The sequence below is a fragment of the Diaporthe citri genome (genome assembly GCF_014595645.1).
Source record: "Diaporthe citri strain NFHF-8-4 chromosome Unknown scaffold_2, whole genome shotgun sequence".
In the NCBI taxonomy this organism is placed as follows: domain Eukaryota; kingdom Fungi; phylum Ascomycota; class Sordariomycetes; order Diaporthales; family Diaporthaceae; genus Diaporthe; species Diaporthe citri.
This window is the reverse complement of record NW_025064847.1, coordinates 4,754,943-4,771,950: the sequence shown is the minus strand read 5'-3', so window position 1 is coordinate 4,771,950 and position 17,008 is coordinate 4,754,943. Positions and strand designations below refer to the sequence as shown.

The 17,008-nt window shown below is 58.5% G+C and overlaps 7 protein-coding genes across 7 annotated transcripts; 4 read left to right on the top strand and 3 right to left on the bottom strand.

Moving 5' to 3' along the window:
• Positions 1–1,075: 1,075 nt before the first annotated feature.
• Positions 1,076–1,876, bottom strand: INS49_006858 (uncharacterized protein; the record flags this gene model as incomplete). The annotated part of the gene is made up of 1 exon (XM_043167625.1): positions 1,076–1,876. One exon carries the CDS (start codon positions 1,874–1,876, stop codon positions 1,076–1,078), a length of 801 nt encoding a protein of 266 aa, XP_043028769.1.
• A 1,888-nt stretch (positions 1,877–3,764) lies between these two features.
• On the bottom strand, positions 3,765–4,268 carry INS49_006857 (uncharacterized protein; the record flags this gene model as incomplete). The annotated part of the gene is made up of 1 exon (XM_043167624.1): positions 3,765–4,268. The coding sequence occupies one exon, from the start codon at positions 4,266–4,268 to the stop codon at positions 3,765–3,767; it is 504 nt and encodes a 167-aa protein (XP_043028768.1).
• A 405-nt stretch (positions 4,269–4,673) lies between these two features.
• On the top strand, positions 4,674–5,808 carry INS49_006856 (uncharacterized protein; the record flags this gene model as incomplete). Its single annotated transcript, XM_043167623.1, has 4 exons — positions 4,674–4,748; positions 4,819–4,840; positions 4,900–4,968; positions 5,045–5,808. 4 exons carry the CDS (start codon positions 4,674–4,676, stop codon positions 5,806–5,808), a joined length of 930 nt encoding a protein of 309 aa, XP_043028767.1.
• A 1,045-nt stretch (positions 5,809–6,853) lies between these two features.
• Positions 6,854–7,258, top strand: INS49_006855 (uncharacterized protein; the record flags this gene model as incomplete). The annotated part of the gene is made up of 2 exons (XM_043167622.1): positions 6,854–7,046; positions 7,254–7,258. 2 exons carry the CDS (start codon positions 6,854–6,856, stop codon positions 7,256–7,258), a joined length of 198 nt encoding a protein of 65 aa, XP_043028766.1.
• Positions 7,259–9,555: 2,297 nt separating this feature from the next.
• INS49_006854 (uncharacterized protein) lies at positions 9,556–11,408 on the top strand (the record flags this gene model as incomplete). Its single annotated transcript, XM_043167621.1, has 2 exons — positions 9,556–10,024; positions 10,120–11,408. 2 exons carry the CDS (start codon positions 9,556–9,558, stop codon positions 11,406–11,408), a joined length of 1,758 nt encoding a protein of 585 aa, XP_043028765.1.
• Positions 11,409–12,648: 1,240 nt separating this feature from the next.
• On the bottom strand, positions 12,649–15,467 carry INS49_006853 (uncharacterized protein; the record flags this gene model as incomplete). The annotated part of the gene is made up of 2 exons (XM_043167620.1): positions 12,649–13,162; positions 13,252–15,467. The coding sequence occupies 2 exons, from the start codon at positions 15,465–15,467 to the stop codon at positions 12,649–12,651; spliced, it is 2,730 nt and encodes a 909-aa protein (XP_043028764.1).
• A 538-nt stretch (positions 15,468–16,005) lies between these two features.
• INS49_006852 (uncharacterized protein) lies at positions 16,006–16,431 on the top strand (the record flags this gene model as incomplete). Its single annotated transcript, XM_043167619.1, has 3 exons — positions 16,006–16,008; positions 16,085–16,158; positions 16,242–16,431. 3 exons carry the CDS (start codon positions 16,006–16,008, stop codon positions 16,429–16,431), a joined length of 267 nt encoding a protein of 88 aa, XP_043028763.1.
• Between the last annotated feature and the right edge of the window lie 577 nt (positions 16,432–17,008).

Below are 17,008 nucleotides of genomic sequence, written 5' to 3'. Positions count from 1 at the left end.
TTTACGGTCCTTTTTAGATCTCAATTTGAAGACCAAAGATGAAGTCCAGCATTTCGATACTCGAGGGTGCAAGCCGTCGGTCGACATTCTGTACTCTGGTGACGGGTGACGGGAAGCCGGCTTGTCTATACAGGTATTCTGGGCGGCTGAGTGAGTCAGAGAAGCCGGAAACAATTGCAGAGGATTGGCAAGGCACTGATCTCTAGGCGGCAGAGTCTCGCGATAACCGATCCGTAATTGCTTTAGACGAGATTGACGATCACAATGTGGATGATATTGGCCTGGCGAGCACACGTCCTGCAAATACCGCGTGCGGTATATGAATATAGGACCCCGAACCCGCCATACTGTCACTTCTGCATTTCAACGCCTTCGCGTGGATCAGAAGACCAGACCACGACATGAGCGATGAATCAAATGTCAGGTCGCATTCCACATGGCTGTCATTTTTTGTATCTACAACACCCCATTGGGACCAAAGGCTGCAAAAGTCAGCGGACATGTTCCGTCCCCGTCACTGCTGCTTTCCCCACCGAAGGACATGTGTCTGTATTTTTTCTCCGTCGCGGGCGACTTCTTCGTTATCTAAAATCCGTAATCTTCGTGATGACCTTCATTCATGAGTGTGTGCTGGCGTGCGGAGGGATATCTGGGATATCAAAGGCTGGGCAAGGACAAATGAGGAAACCAGCAAAAGTAAGTTCGCATGGAGGAAAGGACGTGTGTGTGTGAGTGTGAGAGTGTGAGAGTGCGTGCGCGCGCGTACACGCAAAATCGTCATAAGCCAAGGCGCCCCCTGAAGAATCGAACAAGTCCGCCGTCAACAGCCGTTTGCCCCCCGTCTATGATCTTTCTTTTGTAAGTTTTTTCCAACCAAGCAATGAGGGCGAGATGTGTCAATCAGCCCCAAGACTCTCACGTCGCCCAGGTCTCTGGCTCATCCGCATACCAAGACGTGGGATCAAAGACCGTCCGAGCCGTAACTCAGGCTCCTGAATCTCGCACGCGCCGGGTGGGGGCTCTTCTCGTGGCCATTAAACGCAACGGCGCGGTCCCATGCCTTCTCCTCCCTCGCCTAGAGGTTGAAGCCGCGCTTCGGATACGACACGCCCTCCACGGCGGGCTCGTCGACAAACCAGCTGCACCGGTCGCCGGTCTGCTCGTTGACCAGGGCGCAGGGCAGGCCGGAGGCGCCGCCGTCCTCGAAGATCTGCTTCATGATGCCCTTCTTGCCGCCGCCGGTGGCCACGAAGGCGACGCGGACGGCGTGGGTGACGACGGGCAGGGTCAGGGTGATGCGCTTTGGCGGGGGCTTGGGGCTGTCCTCGATGGGGGCGACCCAGGCGGTGGTCTCGCGCAGGAGCTCGTGGCCGGGGAACAGCGAGCAGGTGTGGCCGTCGGGCCCGCAGCCGAGCAGCAGCAGGTCGAAGATGGGCAGGCGCACGCTGTCGCGGCTGGCGAAGGAGCCGACGAGGACCTGCTCGTAGTCGTCGGCGACCTCGAGGCTCTCCTTGGACAGCAGATCCGTGTTGATGGGGTGGACGGTGGGCTTGCCCTGGTCCGCGGGGATCTTATCCAGCAGCTCCTTCTTCAGCAGGCCGTAGTTGGAGTCCTCATGGTCCAGGGGCACGATGCGCTCGTCGGCGAAGAATATCTCCCACTTGTCCCACTTGACGGTGTCCTCGGGTCCGCTGGAGGGGCTCAAGAGGGCCTGGGCCAGGGTCTTGGGGAGCGAGCCGCCTGATACGGCAACCTTGAAGGAGTTGTGGCGGGTGAGTCCTGCGGCCTGGCACTGGATCACATATGTGCGCAGGGCTGTGGCGAGTGCAGGGACGTCGGGGAAAGGGTAGAGGTTGGCTTGTCCGTGGTTACCCATTGTGACTGATGCGTTCCTTGGGCGTGAATCTGGCCTTGAGAAGAAAGATGTCAAGCTGTCCGGTGAACCGTCTTGGGGGGCTGGAGGCTGGGTGTGCTGTATCAGACCGAAGGGTTGCGCGATGATGGATTTGGCCGTGGGGGGGCCCGTTGCGCGATTTGGCCGTGCGAAGATGAGACGTTGTGCGAGTGTGCACGAGAAGACAAGCTGTGGGGAGCTCGGCTGTGAGGATGTGTCGTTTCCTTGGGCTGTGGTTGTGGATCACGATAGAGCAAACAGTGGACTGGGGAAAGGTTTCCCTCGGTGGGAAGACGGTGACGACAGACGGCGGAGCGTCCGTTTGATTCCACCTGGGCTGCTGCACAAGTTCAGTTGAGTTCCGTCAAAGTCCAGTCGGTGGAGGGGCAGAGAGGGCCAGAGGGGTAGGGAAGACCCGTCCTACTAAATTTCCAGCCTGTTGCGCTATCGATAAGGCGCCAACGCAACCCGCGCGAGAGCTGCGGCTGCAGGGGAGCAGGGGGCAGGGGGAGGCAGGCTTGTGGGTAGGGGTCGAGATATGCCAGCAAGAGCTTTCGATGGTATTCTGCTTGCTTCTGCTGTGCTTCTGCCGTGCTTCTATCTACACAGGCATGCACTCCCAGATCACGACAGCAGCAGAAAGGCGGTCGTGAGTTGGAAGGCAGCCACGATATTTCTACTCTGCTCCGTGTTGATCTTCTCCAGTGAGGAGGAAGAGTCAACGCGGGTAAAATGATAAGACAACCAAAAGGAAAATGACAGCTCTCCTGCAAGCCACAATGGCCGGGAGTCGACTTCAAATGTTCGCCGCCAGTTCTAAAGTCGACAGGTCAGAAGGACTTCGGCTCGGGTTACCGCCAGGGCGCTATGCAAACATCAAATCCTGGTTCCTGGTTGGTCCGCCGTTGAGGTCAAGGTCAAGGTGAAGGTGAGAAGTTCACTTCAATGTGGTAATTGCTGTCCCTGACAAGCAGGCCGAAAGTGGCTACTCCGCCTTTGACAGATTTGTCTCAACGTCTGCCTCGCCACTGGTCACAGACCAGACCACAAACAGTACATACAGAGCAGCTATGGTCGAGACGCAGGACACAGGCCGAAACTGTCACAGACAAGCACCCAAGTTTGCACAAATCGGGCGTGATCCCTCTCCTCGAGACTCCCAGGGGCTCGCTGTCCATCGTCGCCCTATTGAGACACGGGCACCGTTGGGCGTGCTGCATTGACCCACCACAAGCGCTCTTGGCTCCCTTTTGAAGGGCTTGTCTCCCAGGATGACTGTTCGAGGCCTTTCCAGCAACTGTCTCCGTGTGCAGTAGTACTTTTGAATGCGGGTGGGTTCGAGATCAATGCCCGCCGCGCACCGGAGGGGCAGTCTGATGTAAGTGTGTGGTACGGTGCAAAAATTATGGCAGATCTCGAAAGTTTATTTTCTCTGGCTGCTGGCATGTAAGGTACGGATTGCAATCTCGATGAGACAAGCAGCCGTGGCATCTCCACCAGCTTGTGCTGGCCGGACTGGGCCTCGATAGTGGATGCTTGATCGGGAGTCTTCTTCACATGCAATGTCGACAAGCTCAGAGCTCCCTGTCTCCCCAAGGGTCCGCGGGGCGGCGTGGTGTGGTCGATCCTGGAGGCTGGCTGGCTGGCTCGCAAGCTCGCAAGCTCGACGGCATGGACCATGAGTAAGCCGGTATGGGGATCATCCATACAAGCCGTAGCCCAACGACAAGGAGGGTGTTTGACCATCTAGGCTGATTCGTCCGACCTTGTGAGCTATGCGTTGCTCCTTTGGCCTAGGCCTTGGGACACCGGTCAGATGTCGAAAATGTGCACTGGTTCTGGCAACAAGGCTGGAGCAGCGAGTTGCCAGCTAACGCCACCCGGGGACAGGCGGGAGACCCGACAAAACATTGAGCCTGGCCCAGACAGTCCCGATCCCAACTCTCCGCGACGTAGTAATCAATCTCCTCGGAGTTCCGCGCAGGCTGGCGGAATAAAAGTCCAGGCAGTATCGTGACCGTGGCCCATCGTGGCCCTCAACTTTTCTGCCCACCAGCGGGGCGCCAATGTCGTCATCATGCGCCCCAGGGTGGCCCCGTCGACCCTCTTTGGGCCGCCGGATAGTGCCCGAGCTCTTTGACGACGCGGCAGTGGGATCGGTGTCGCACAACTCGCCCCGGTTCCCGGTGGGCCGGTCCGGCTCGAACTTGAGTACTGTAGGCTTGGGGGCTGATTTGAGTTTCGTGTGCCTGTACGCCTGCTGTGGCTGACCCAACGAGGCCTCTGCGCCGAAGTTGCATTTGCAAGTCGCGGGAGCAGCACCGCCGTTGGTACTTGCCGTGGCTGCGCGTGGCGTGGGGGTCCAAGGGTGCATTAGACTGTCTACCTAGGGAGACTACGTGCTTGTTTACCACTTGCTTGGGTCTGCGATGGTACGCAGCCGATTCCTCAAAGGGCGTTTCAAATTACAAGTGCTACAGTCGCTCGACTGGTTGGTCCCATGAGTTAGTGCAGGCGGTCGATGAGACCATATTTGCTCCTTTGTGGGTTATCGTATCGCATGAGAGAAGGAGGAAGGGGAGCAGAAGTTGGTCACTGGTCGTGGGACAATTTTTGTCAGCCCATCGAACGACCACTCAATATTGTTAGCGGCTTCCTCAAACAGGCGAAATTCGTGAGCCCGGCCGCGACTCGTTCCAACGCAGAACATCTCAACTCATAGACGGCCGAAAACACGACGCTCCTTCTAGACAGTAGACCTAGATTTCTTCATTTAGACATGGCTCCCTCTCAAGCACCCAAGTACCTCACCGGCAACGGGAACGCCATCGGCGAGTTTCTCGACAGATTTGATGTGCGTCATTTCCAGTCCTTGAGGGAGACCGTGATTTCTGGGCTTACATGCATGCTTACCATGGCTCCAGACTTTCCTGCTAGACTGCGATGGTGGGCATCTATATTGTCCAGTGTTTCGACCGGCGAGGTTGCTGACAGGGCGCGAACAGGAGTCCTCTGGTCTGGTGATCACCTCTTCGATGGAATCGCTGAGACAATAGAGCTGCTGCGATCCAAAGGTCTGACAAACCTGAATCATGACTCACAGGCCCCTCACTACCACCTGGGCCCTCATGAGACTGACGCCCCGCACAGGCAAGCGGACCGTCTTCGTGACGAACAACTCGACAAAGTCGCGCGCCGAGTACCTGAAGAAATTCGAGTCCAAGGGCATCCCGGGGTCCGTGGACGACGTCTTCGGCTCGGCCTACTCGGCCGCCATCTACGTCAGCCGCATCCTGGCACTGCCGGCGCCGCGGAACAAGGTGTTCGTGCTGGGCGAGGCGGGCATCGAGACGGAGCTGCGGTCCGAGGGCGTCGCCTTCGTGGGCGGCACGGACCCGGCGTTCCGGCGCGACATCACCGAGGCCGACTTCGCGGGGCTGGCCGACGGGTCACTGCTGGACCCGTATGTGGGCGTCGTGCTGGCCGGGCTGGACTTCCACGTCAACTACCTCAAGCTGGCCACGGCGTACCAGTACATCGCGCGCGGGGCGCGGTTCCTGGCCACCAACACGGACAGCACTCTGCCCATGAACCACAGCTTCTTCCCCGGCGCCGGCTCCGTGCTCGTGCCCCTGAGCAACATGACCAAGCAGCAGCCGCTGGCGTTGGGCAAGCCGAGCCAGGCGATGATGGACGCGGTGGAGGGCAAATTCCACTTGGACCGGGCCAGGACGTGCATGATCGGGGACCGGCTGGACACGGACATCAGGTTCGGCATCGAGGGAAAACTCGGCGGGACGCTGGCGGTGCTCACGGGCGTGAGCAAGAAGGCGGACTGGGAGGCAGAGGGCGCGGTGGCCGTGCCGGCCTACTACGTGGACAAGCTGAGTGATCTGGCCCAGGGAGGCCTCTAGGAGCAGGGGGAGGGGCCTCCGCGACTCCCGCGACGCCGCGACGGGCACGTTGGTAACCCCAGAGCAGTGGCAATACGGTATCCGGTTCCCGTGGACGCCACCTGCAACTGCCCTGTCAATCACCAAACCTTGGAGATTCCTGAGCTGTTCGCATCGCCTGAGACGGGGTGACCCTTGAGAGTCAGGTGCACATTGCAGGGCGGGATTCCCGAGCCTGGAAGGGTTCAGAGCTTACACACAGGGAGAGAAAGAGAGAGATATCAGCCATCACTGCATCACCCAATTTTGAGTTGTGCGCCTCTGCATGGCAGGCACCCCACATTGTCGGGCATCAAGGCATGGAGCGGATCCGTAGGCGCGCATAGGTTTGTGCGTCCGCCCCCGAGAAGTCGGCACTGAGGACCGCCGTGGCGAGATATTCTCGAGATTCCGGTGCAGACAGGCCGGCCACGGTAACCTTCGCTTCACAGTTTCTCTTCGTCCTTGTTTCGTTCATATTCATGATTTGTTCCCATCGTCGCCATGCCCTGCCCTGACCTGCAATGCATCGCATTGCATTGACTCATCCGAACATCCAAGTCCCGAGCGCGAATGACGCTGGCGGTGATCGGTGCGTGTGATGCGTACATACAAAAAAGCAATGTGTGTAGCACAAGGTCGGCATGTGGTCCTGGCCGGTGGGCATTCCACAACGACGTCATAGCTGGACCCTGAGTGATAAAGTTTTCCAAGGCGTGCGCCCGAGGGGTTCGCTGGGTGCCGATGATGAAGTGTGGAGTTTGCAGATGCAGGGGCTCCTGGTCTCGCCAAGCAGGACAGAGACAGCGACAGGAGACAGGAAGCTGCATATCATATCCTGTACAGTCGATACAGTCCTGTACAGTTCCGTACAGTCCCGTACATTCTGGCGGCACTGTCGACTGGCAACGTCTCCGCCTTGCGATACCACGCCATACCCATGATATGACATGACATGTGACCGAACTGGCTGCATGCCCCGGCGTCGCGAAACAATAGCGATGCCCGATGAGCCCGACAAACAACGATGCTGGGTGAGTCTGGCTCCGTGGATCGTGATCTGGTGCAGCCTGAAGCAGGCGCCCGCAGCAAGATGGACGGACAGTCGGTCACACAGCAACGACAACGACAACAGCAGCAGCAGCAGCAGCAGCAGCAGCAGCAGCAGCAGCCATCGCTACAACAGCTGGGCATCGCGTTGAGGAGCCCTGAGCGACCGGGTCGGCAACCAAGGTGTGTTGGTTGCACGCTGGGATCAACAGAACCTTGGAAAGAGGACCCCTAAACTTTGTCCCGAATCCAGGGTCCCCCAATTGGAAGTTTCCTTGTCCCAGGGTCCATGCGAAACTGGCGGGGTTGTGACTTGGCGCCAGCCTGTGAGAGTGACAGACTGGTTGTCTGACTAATTGTCGCACTGGCTGTCTGAGTGTGATGTGAGTGATTGAGTATTTGGGTGACCAGCCAGCCCAAACCAGCCAATCCAGCCGGCGCATGAGGTCGGTGCCGGCGCGGATGCGTGAGCAGGGAAAGCTGATCATGCCACACCGCACACGGACAGACGGAGCGCGCCTCGTGGACTGCAACCCCCCGGTCAACATGCGGCTAATATTCCAGCCAGGCAGTCCGGGCAGTCGCGATGCCGGGTATGGCTTCTTGCTCTGGCGCGCAGGCGAGTTGCCAGTTGCCAGGGGGGGTTGGAATGGAACGTCGTTTCCTCCGGCCTGGTAAACGCGGGGGGGGGGCCAGATCGTTCTGGCCCAGGGACTAGCGGCTGAGACCACCTCGCGATCCCACGAGCCTCGTTGGAGCGGGCAGGTGCGGGTGGAAAAGTGACAGTGCTGATCAGCCAGGCTAGAGAGGCCGGCCACCTCAAACACAAGGACACCATGCTACCACGTTCATGCACAACGGCCAAGGTGGCATGGGACGGGAACGGGGTGCATATGTGTGCGTCTATGTATGATGTAGTCTACATCGGGGTGCACGAGAAGACTGCAGGCCGCATGGTGTTGTGGCCCAAGAGATGGGAAACGGGAGATGGGATATGCGAGATGACAGGCGGGAGGAGGATGGGGAAATCGGATGACGAGACGACAAAGACATAGTAGTTAGCAGAGAGAAGGAGCGGCGGAGAGACGGGGGCCAAGGATGGGAGCTGCGAGCAAGACGTCGGCACCATGCAGGGTGACGCCTGGTTGACGCTTCCCCCATGCCGTGCCCGACCAATATCATCGAGTTGCAGGGACTGATTCCCCCGTCGAGACAACAACCTTGGAATTGAGTGCTCCTCTCCCTGTCGCCTGTTCTCCCTCTCCCTCTCTCTATATGCGCGCGCACGTGTGGTGTAGTGTAGTGTAGTGTGCTCAGCAATCAATCTGTCTCATCTTTTTTCGCGCCAGTCCCTTTGGAATCCCCCGATGGCGACTCTCTGCACCGGGTAGCCTCATCGCCAGAGTGCCCTCGTGCCTTTTACGGGCCCATTGAGGATTAGCAATTAGTGGGGGTGGCCCTGCGCCCGTCCCGTCTCACAACATATGTACGAGCCAGAACCACCTACCTAACCTGCCTAGATGCTACCTGCCTGCACAGGTACCTAGGTAGACTTCCCGGGTAGGACACTCGGCCCACACATGGGAACAATACAGTACGTGACCAGACTGTGTGTGCCTGGGCGGGCAGCACCCGGCACCAGTTACGAGCACGAGCGCCCAACATCAGTTACATAGTACATTGTGCCTGCTGACGAGGAGTCAAACCGTCTCGTCGTGTCGTCTGGTCTCGTAGGCCAGCCAGGGCTGCCAGGGGCTCCCTCCTTCCCAGCTGGCGGTCCTGCAACCCACTCGAAAATCTAAATCCGGCAGGGACCTGTTGAACAGTATTAAATCAGCAGCGCCGCTTGGTCGCCTCGACCCCGATGCCGAGTGCTCCTGGCCCCCGTCTCCTCCCCAGACTTGACTTGACTTGGCTTGACTTGACTTGACTTGACTTGACTTGACTTGACTTGACTTTTCTTTTTTGCCACCGTCACGAACACTTGTTGATTTACTATAAACTTACTCAGGTGCCGCGCTGGCCAACGCAACCGTAGCACTGCTCGCTCGCCTCGTGGGTGCCGCCAGCCCGAATTTTCTTTCCCATATCCCTCCCACCTGGGGCCCCTACCACGCATCCCACAACCCACAATCCACACCCATATCCACATCCCGCCACACCAACCCAAGCACGTCCAACCCATCCCCACCCATCCCACCCCGCCCCACCCTACCCTGCCCTGCCCTGCCAGGCCCTGCCAGGCCCTGCCAGGCCCTGCCAGGCCCTGCACTTGGTCAAGAACCTACCTGCCTACCTACCCACCCACTCCTTCACCACCCATCCAGTCAGTCGGAGGGTACAATACAACCTCATTGCGGCCTTGTTTTGCACCTCGCCAGCCTCGCTCGCACTGACGTCTATTTCCAGACTTGGAGTACCTGTGTGCCCACACCCTGCACTCAACCTCTGCCCCTGTTCAGGAAGGCGTAACCGGCCCACGCCAACTCAACTCAGCTCACTCGCCACCCACCATAACATCTAAAACCCAAACATAGTCCTCTCGCCTGCTGGACTGAACACCGCCTCCGGACCTCGACAGTCCCGGCTCATGTTGCTCCCGCCCGCCTGCTGAGGACGCGATGCGAGCTGTCTGGACAAGCTCTGGCCCTTCCAACACCCCAGCGAACTCCCCCCACCATGGAATCTGACGACACCACAAACTCGTACACTTCCGAGGACGACGCCGAGTATTCCGTTCTCCTGGACCGCCGCGAGCAGCTCACCGACCTCCTGGCCGAGTCGCCCTATGACCTGATCCGCTATCTTCAACGCGCCGTCGTCTACTCAAACCTTGGCTATCCCGACCTTGCCGCTGGCGATGCCTATCGCGCCCTGCTCCTGACCGACGAGGCCCGCAACGAGGGCTTCGAGTACCATGACCAGGCTGTCCAAGCTCTCGAGTCGTACTCATCCTCTTCCAAATCCCTGCCCGAGGTCCTCCACCATGGCGCCCTCCGCCAGGGATCCGGCGACATGGTCAACGGCTATGGCCCCCAAGGCCCAGAGTTCCACCAGGAAATTGCCGCCGTAGCATCCGTCCGATGCTATCAGATCATCTCCCTCAGCCTGCTGCTCTGTGGCTGTCTGAGCAGTGCCCACACTTACTGTGAGCGCGGTCTCGCAGCATCGCCGAACAACCAGGAACTACTCAACACCAAAACTACATCTTGACTGTCGCCCGCCGCAGACTTCAGACTCAAGACGTCGACGTGGCCAAACTACCCGAATGGGGCCACGTGCGGAGGGAGGTCTACCCCTGGAACACCTACGAGCCAGACCGCTTCTCTGAGAAGTCTCTGTCGTTCCTGAACCGGGAGCTCTCAACCATGGCACCAAGATGCGAGGTTCGGGTCTCTGAGCTCCCCGTGCTGCTTGACGCCGCAAGCAATACAGACGACTATGAGATCATCCCCACATGCAACCAACTGGGCGTGTTTGCAAAGGAGGACATCGCTCCCGGAGAAACAGTACTCAACGAGTACTCGCTCTTGACGGCCAACAACAGGCTGAAGGATCAGCTGTGTGACGCTTGTGGCACTGAGCTTCCTCCCTTGGGCGCTGAAGTCGGGCCTGTCAGCTGCTCCGAGTGCTACGATACAGTCTTCTGCGACCAATTCTGCCACGACCAGGCCCAGGAACTCTACCACCCGGCTGTCTGCGAGAAGGACGTCGATGCCATCGCCAAGGACCCTGATGCTGCAGAATCCGACTCTGCACTGCACCTGCTGCTTCTGGCCCGGCTTCTCGCCATGTCAGTACAACAGGAAGTTCACCCGCTAGAGCTAAAGAACATCAGATATATATGGGGCGACTTCATCCCGCCTCGCACCAACGCAATCTCCATCTCGCCCAACGCCGGACCCCCGCCGGACTGGACCCTGCCTTTCTCTTTCAGATACAACGTCGAAACGCCACTGCACATTCTCGAGAAGATGGACATTGACATCTACCAAACTCTTCCCCAGCACGACCTGTGGGTTCTGAACACCTGCTTCGCAAAATTCCGAGGTACAGCGTCGGCAAGACACAACACCCGCGACGGACGGCCCGAAGTCGCAGCCGTACACCCCTTCTGGTGCTTGGCGAACCACGACTGCAACCCGAATGTGACATGGGAATGGGGTGGCAGGATGAAGCTCTGGGCACGGGAACGCAAGGTTGTAGGCAACCAACCGGGAGGCATCAAGGCCGGCGAAGAGATTCTCAACCACTACTGCGATGTCGACTTGCCCGTCCAGAAGAGACGGGAGTGGGCCGAGGGGAGTCTTGGGGGCTGGTGCATGTGCAAGAGATGTAGGGACGAAATTGCGCTGAGTGGACCGGACGGTGCCGCAACATCTGGAGTCGACGGTGCCGCACCAAATGGAGTGGACGGTGCCGCACCAAATGGAGTGGACGGCAGTTCTACCGCGGATTCAATGGACTGGACGGCCTCTTCAAAACCAAACGACGTCATAATGGCAGGCTCCGATGGGCCTTTGCGCGAGTAAATATGCCTATTTACTGGCCTTCGCATCTACAACTGATTTACAGCGGCATCTTCTTTGGAGTGATATACGAGGAACCGGACATGATACCACAGACACATTTCAGTGAGGAAGGGGCTAGATATCTGGTATGCAACAACACCTAATGGAACAAAGGCGCTTGAGGGGAATTAAGGCCGGAGGCTCAGCATCAAGTTGAAAAGAAAAGAAAAAAAGCAGAAATTACTATATGGTCCAGCAGAAACATGAGGGCCTGACCATGTTGTGGGAAGGACTCGGAGTATCTTGGAAACCATGAAATAAAAATTTCCTAAATCGGGTGCAAATCGGTATTACAGGGCGACATCGAACGCGGAGGTCTGTGAGACAATGCCTCGTCCGGCCTCCGGAGACGAAGTCGATGCCGGTTCAAAACCACCACCTGTTCCAAAAAGAAACAGAAAACAAAATACACACTACTCCTGAGGTCTATGGTAGTCCCTGACAAGTCAATCGCCATTTTTCCGCGTTGCGTGCAACAAGCGCACCGCTAAAGAGCTTTGACGGGGCAGCAAAGCCCCTAACCTCGTTGATGTGTATCTATCTATCTATCTAGTTCACTCTGGCTCAATCGATTCTAGAAAGAGAGCAACTTGATCTGGACGGAGACGTCTCTTGTCTCCTGGTGTATGACCGTTGCCGACGATATAGCAGCCTTGGAAGACTCTGCCCGAGCTCCCAGCGACACACACCACCTTGCTGGCCGGCCCCCTTGCCTCCATCCTACCCTTCCCTCAAAGCCATGACATCAGGATTACTGATAATGATGGTTGCACACGCAAATCTTTAGAATGATCATATACGTAGGCAAAGAAATCCCTCAATGCGCACCAAGATTGTCATCCAGCTTAGTAGACTGACGTTTACGCAATACACTTTTAAAATAGTCTATAGTCCATATAGTCCATACGTGGGCAAAGAGGCAAAGAGGCAAAGTCCCTGATTGGCACTCGTCAAGAGTTCCGCAGGAACGAAATGCACGCACAGCACAGTAAGGGGGGGGGGGCGGAGAGCCAGAATATAGATTCCAAGCAATTAAGGCTTGCCTACCAACCTGTTCACTGTAGTTTCAGTCTATTGCCCCCACCCTTTGACACCACCCGGCCTTTCTGATGGCCGATAGGGTTCGCTGTGGTCCCTAGTTCCCTCCGTACAACCCATCGACTGCATCCCTGGCGTTTGGTTCGCCAGCCCAGAGTCCTGATTAGAATCTCGCCCCATGCTTTCTGTTGCGCATACTGTCCCTTAGCCACTCCTGCGGTACTTCTTCCTTGGCCCGCTCTCCACGCTCGAGCTGCTGTTCCGCCTCCTCCGCTCGCCCCTCGGCGCGGCAGCGCTCACGTCGGACGAGCTGTTCCTCCGGGCCCGGCGGCGTGGTGGTGATGCCGATCTCGACGGCGACCGGGCCTGGCGCGCTGCAGCTCCTCCTCTTCCTCCTTCCCTCCGTGGCGGAGACCGAGTCCGGGACAGGCTTCTGCTGTAAGACCGACCGCGGTAGCTGTCTGCGCCGCGTCGTGCGTGAGGCGGGGACCGCGACCGCGACAGCGAGGCTGACCTGGGTGCTGGGCGGCGTCTCGGAGGTGGCGTGGGTGACCGGGAGATGGACCGTGCGGGCGCACGGCTCGGCGGTGGCGGGGACCGTGATCTCGGCAGCGAGCGGTTTGCCGGCCGCCGCGCTGGTGGTGGCGATGCCGACCTGGACAGCGAGCGCTGTGCCGCTCGACGCGGAGGAGAGCGAGAGTCAGACATGGACCGCCGGGCGGCCCGACGTGGCGGCGGGGAGCGCGAGCTCCCTGATGAGAAGGACCTCGAGGAACGGCTGGGCGAGCGGCCCCTAGCAGGTGCACGTCTTGGTGGCGGGGAGCGGGTGACGGAGCGGCCACGGCCTCCGTCCCGAGCATCTCGGCGAGGAGGCGGTGACCGGGAGCGGCTGGTTGAGATGGACCGGGTCAGGCTGCGGTCTCGGCTGTACGACCTCTCTCTGGGATTGCGACGAGGTGGGGTCACACTTCGAGAGTACGAGCGGCGACGGTCGATGGCCCGCCGGGGAGGCGCGCGCGAGCGGGAGCGAGAGCGAGAGTAAGAGGAGCCAGTGTAAGAAGAGTAGCTGGAAGCTGAGTCCGAGTCCGACTCGTCTGCTTTGGCCGGCGCGGGAAGGGCAGGCGGCGGCAGGCTCTGGAGATACTCTCGCATGCCCTCCGTGAGGGCACCCATTCCAATCGAAGTGAAGTAGTTGATGGAGAAACGGATATTTCGCCGTTCGTCGCCCCGTGGGAAGATGCCTTCGAGGCTGGGCTGGAGGAGCGGGTCTCTGCAACGAGCTTGCAACTTCTTCAGGCCGATCTCCTCCGAAATCTCCTGAAACAGAATCTTGATGAAGATACGAGATGCTGAGGTCGTCTCCTCCTCGTTCAGGTGGATGATTGACAAGCAATGCCAGCCGATAGCATCCGAGCCGAACATGTGCCCAAAGAGCCTGGCAATATTCCGGAGCTTGTTGCTGTCGTATCGGTGGATCTTCTCGTAGTAGTCGGCAAAAGCCGCCTCGAACAGATCATTCCACATCCTGTTGATCTTGGCCAGTCGTTCCCCGATGCCACCGTAGAACTTCGTGTACGTTTTCTCCTGACTGCAGCATTCGACCACCATCTCCGGGATTTCCTTCTCCAAGCCCATGGGTATCTGGATCCGGAGGAGTTTGTGAACCGACTCCTCGTAGTCTGCAGAGGACATCAGGGTCAAGTAGATCGTCCTTCGCAAGTTGACCAGGTCCGCATTGCTCTGGTCATTGATCTCGACAGCCTTCTGCTCCTCGTCTTCGCTTTCTGACGACTCGTCCTCATCATCACTGTCATCCTCGTCATCGCTACCTTCGCCCAGAATCTCAGCCTTGAGCTTCTTGTATTCCTCCTCGTTCTGCTCATATTCAGGGTCGTATTTGAAAATGTTGAGACTGTCCTGACCGTCGAGCTCTCCGTGCAGTTCGATATTGTGAGTGATCTGGTCCTCTTCTTCAACCAAGTCGAGTTCCTCCTTGACAGACGGATTGTCCTTGAACTTGTCCTTCCTCTGTTGGAACAGAACCTCGATCTGGTATTGCACCCGCTTCTCAATGGCACTATCGTGCAGGATGTTGCGGAACTGATCAAAGAGAACCCTGGCAATGGAGGCATTCATCTCCTCCAGGAACTGGCCGACCTCCCTCGTCAGGTTGACCGCAATCTCCACACTGTCATCGGACGGCTTATGCAGCAAAAGAATGAGGATCTGCGCAACCAAGTTTTCGGACACGACCTGGAAGTTGGTGAGGTGTGCCAGAAACGCCGTGGTCGACAGGCAAACCGCCTTGTCGTTCCTGCGAAACGCCTTGCGGAACCGCAGCACCAGCCTCTTGACCAGGAGCTCGCCCACCGCGGGCAGCTTTGTGTTCACGATGGCGACCATGGCCGCGTAGATGGGCGTGAAGGGGAGGGACGCCGCCTGGGCCTTCATGATGCTCTGGCAGAACAGGCCCCTGCCGCGGACCAGGTTCTCGTTGAACAGCTCCGGCACGATGAGCTTCAGATTTGGGCTGTTGGCCTTGTTGATCAGGCCGTTGATGGACTTCTTGAGCGCCTCCCACGCCATGCGCTGCCACTCCTTGGTCGTCTTGTCCGTGATCTGGGCCTGGAGGGCGCGCAGCCTCGCGGGCGGGATGTAGGTTCCCCCCGAGCGCGCGTTGATCAGGCGGTCGTACTCGGCCTTCGCGGCGGCCTGCTTCTGCTCCTCGGTCGGGACGGGCGGCGGCGTGCGCTCGCGCCTGGGGAGCTCCCGCCCCCTGTTGGGCCGGTCCGGCCGGTAGCTGTCGCCGCCCTTGCGCCGCGGCTGGTCATGGTCGCGATCCCGGCCTCGTTCTCTGTCGTCGTCCCTGTCGTCGTTTCCGTCGTCTTCGTAGCGCCTTCGCGGCGGCGATCGAGGTACGCGGTTGGGAGAGCGCTCGTCGAGGTGGCGGTCGCTCACGACCGATGCTGTTTCGGTTGCCATGGCAAGGCAGCAACGAGCCGTCCTCTGCTCTCTCGATGAGAGCTGGACCTTTTGCAGACGCCCTTCTGTAGACTTCGCAATCGAAAACCACCAAATGACGATTCGCGCTGCAAGCGTTCGGGAATGGACGCTGCGTGGTGCTGGCGAGGCGACAACAGGGAGGAGATGGGCTGCGGTGAAAATAGTGGTGCTTGTGTGAAGTTCTGGAGGCGGCTGGTCTGTCTGTCTAACAAACAGTAAACTTTGGGAGCAGTAACAAATTTCTGGGGGCAACGGACTGGTCCGTGCGCGCGGAGCTGCACACCTCGAGGCGCTGGACGGACAGACATGGCCAGGCTGGACAGGGGGCTAGAGCTCCTGCATGCAACTTACTTGGAGCAACCCAACCCGGAGCAGCTCACCTCCCTATTTAGGCCTACTTGCTTCCCACCCACCGTGAGGAAGGCCGTGCTTTCAAGCGTCGACATTCCCTTTCTTCACGCTCCTTCACCAATCCAGTATTCTATTCCAACCCTACGGGCTCTTTAGGTCTTCTACAATGGTTGGTCCCATCAGATATGCGCTCCCCAGGTCCGCTGGCATGTGCTAACCCGTCGCCCTCTCTCCCACGTGCGCAGCTTGACAAACTCGTGGGCATCGCCATGCTCGTGGCCGCCACGGTCGTCTTCCTCTACTACACCTTCTGGACCTTGTTCATGGTAAATCAAACAATTGCACCCCCGGGACTCTGAAAGTCTCGAGCAGCAGCGCGTCACTAACACGGCCACCCGCCAGCCCTTCGTCGACTCGGACCACCCCCTCCAGAACTTCTTTCCCCCTCGCGTCTGGGCCGTCCGTATCCCCCGTCATCCTCATCCTCCTCGCCTCCGCCGTCGTCGGCTCCTTCCTCGGCGTCGTCATGATCCGGAGCAACAAGAAGAAGGCCGCCAAGGCCAAGGCCGCCGCCGCGAAGAAGAAGACGTAAGAGAAAGAGAAGAACCCCGGGTCTGTCTGGCTGGACACACACCCCACCCGGCGGCGGCTACCTGGACTGCCTGCGCGCCGAGCGGACAGTGGACTGGAGAGGAGCGGGGCGCCGTCTATTGGAGAGCATCTGCCAGAGGAGGATCTATCTGCCTTGTCGGGACATCCGACGCGAGAGTTTCAAGAATTTGAATGGACTCCGCAACGGCGCGGACCAAGAACTACGGACTCGTGTCACCGCAGGATTTCGACGGTGAATGTCGTCTTGCAGTCTGAGGCATGCAACCAAGAAAGCCTGCCTCGACCACTACCATAGTGAACAGCACATACATATAATATCAGGAAGCCTTGCAAATGTAATGATCTAAACGCATGAAATTGCGCAAAGGTCTTTTTTTGATTTTACTGATTTGGGTGATCTGCCAAGTGGCGATGTCTCTCTATCTACCTGATATGTGCCGTGTCCCGAAGAGCCCAACCTAACCCAGAACTACCGCGATCAAGCAGAAGAAACAATAAGCTCAAAAGTAAGCTTCGGATTCACAGAGCGACAGGGGCAACGTCTCATTGCTCCCAGG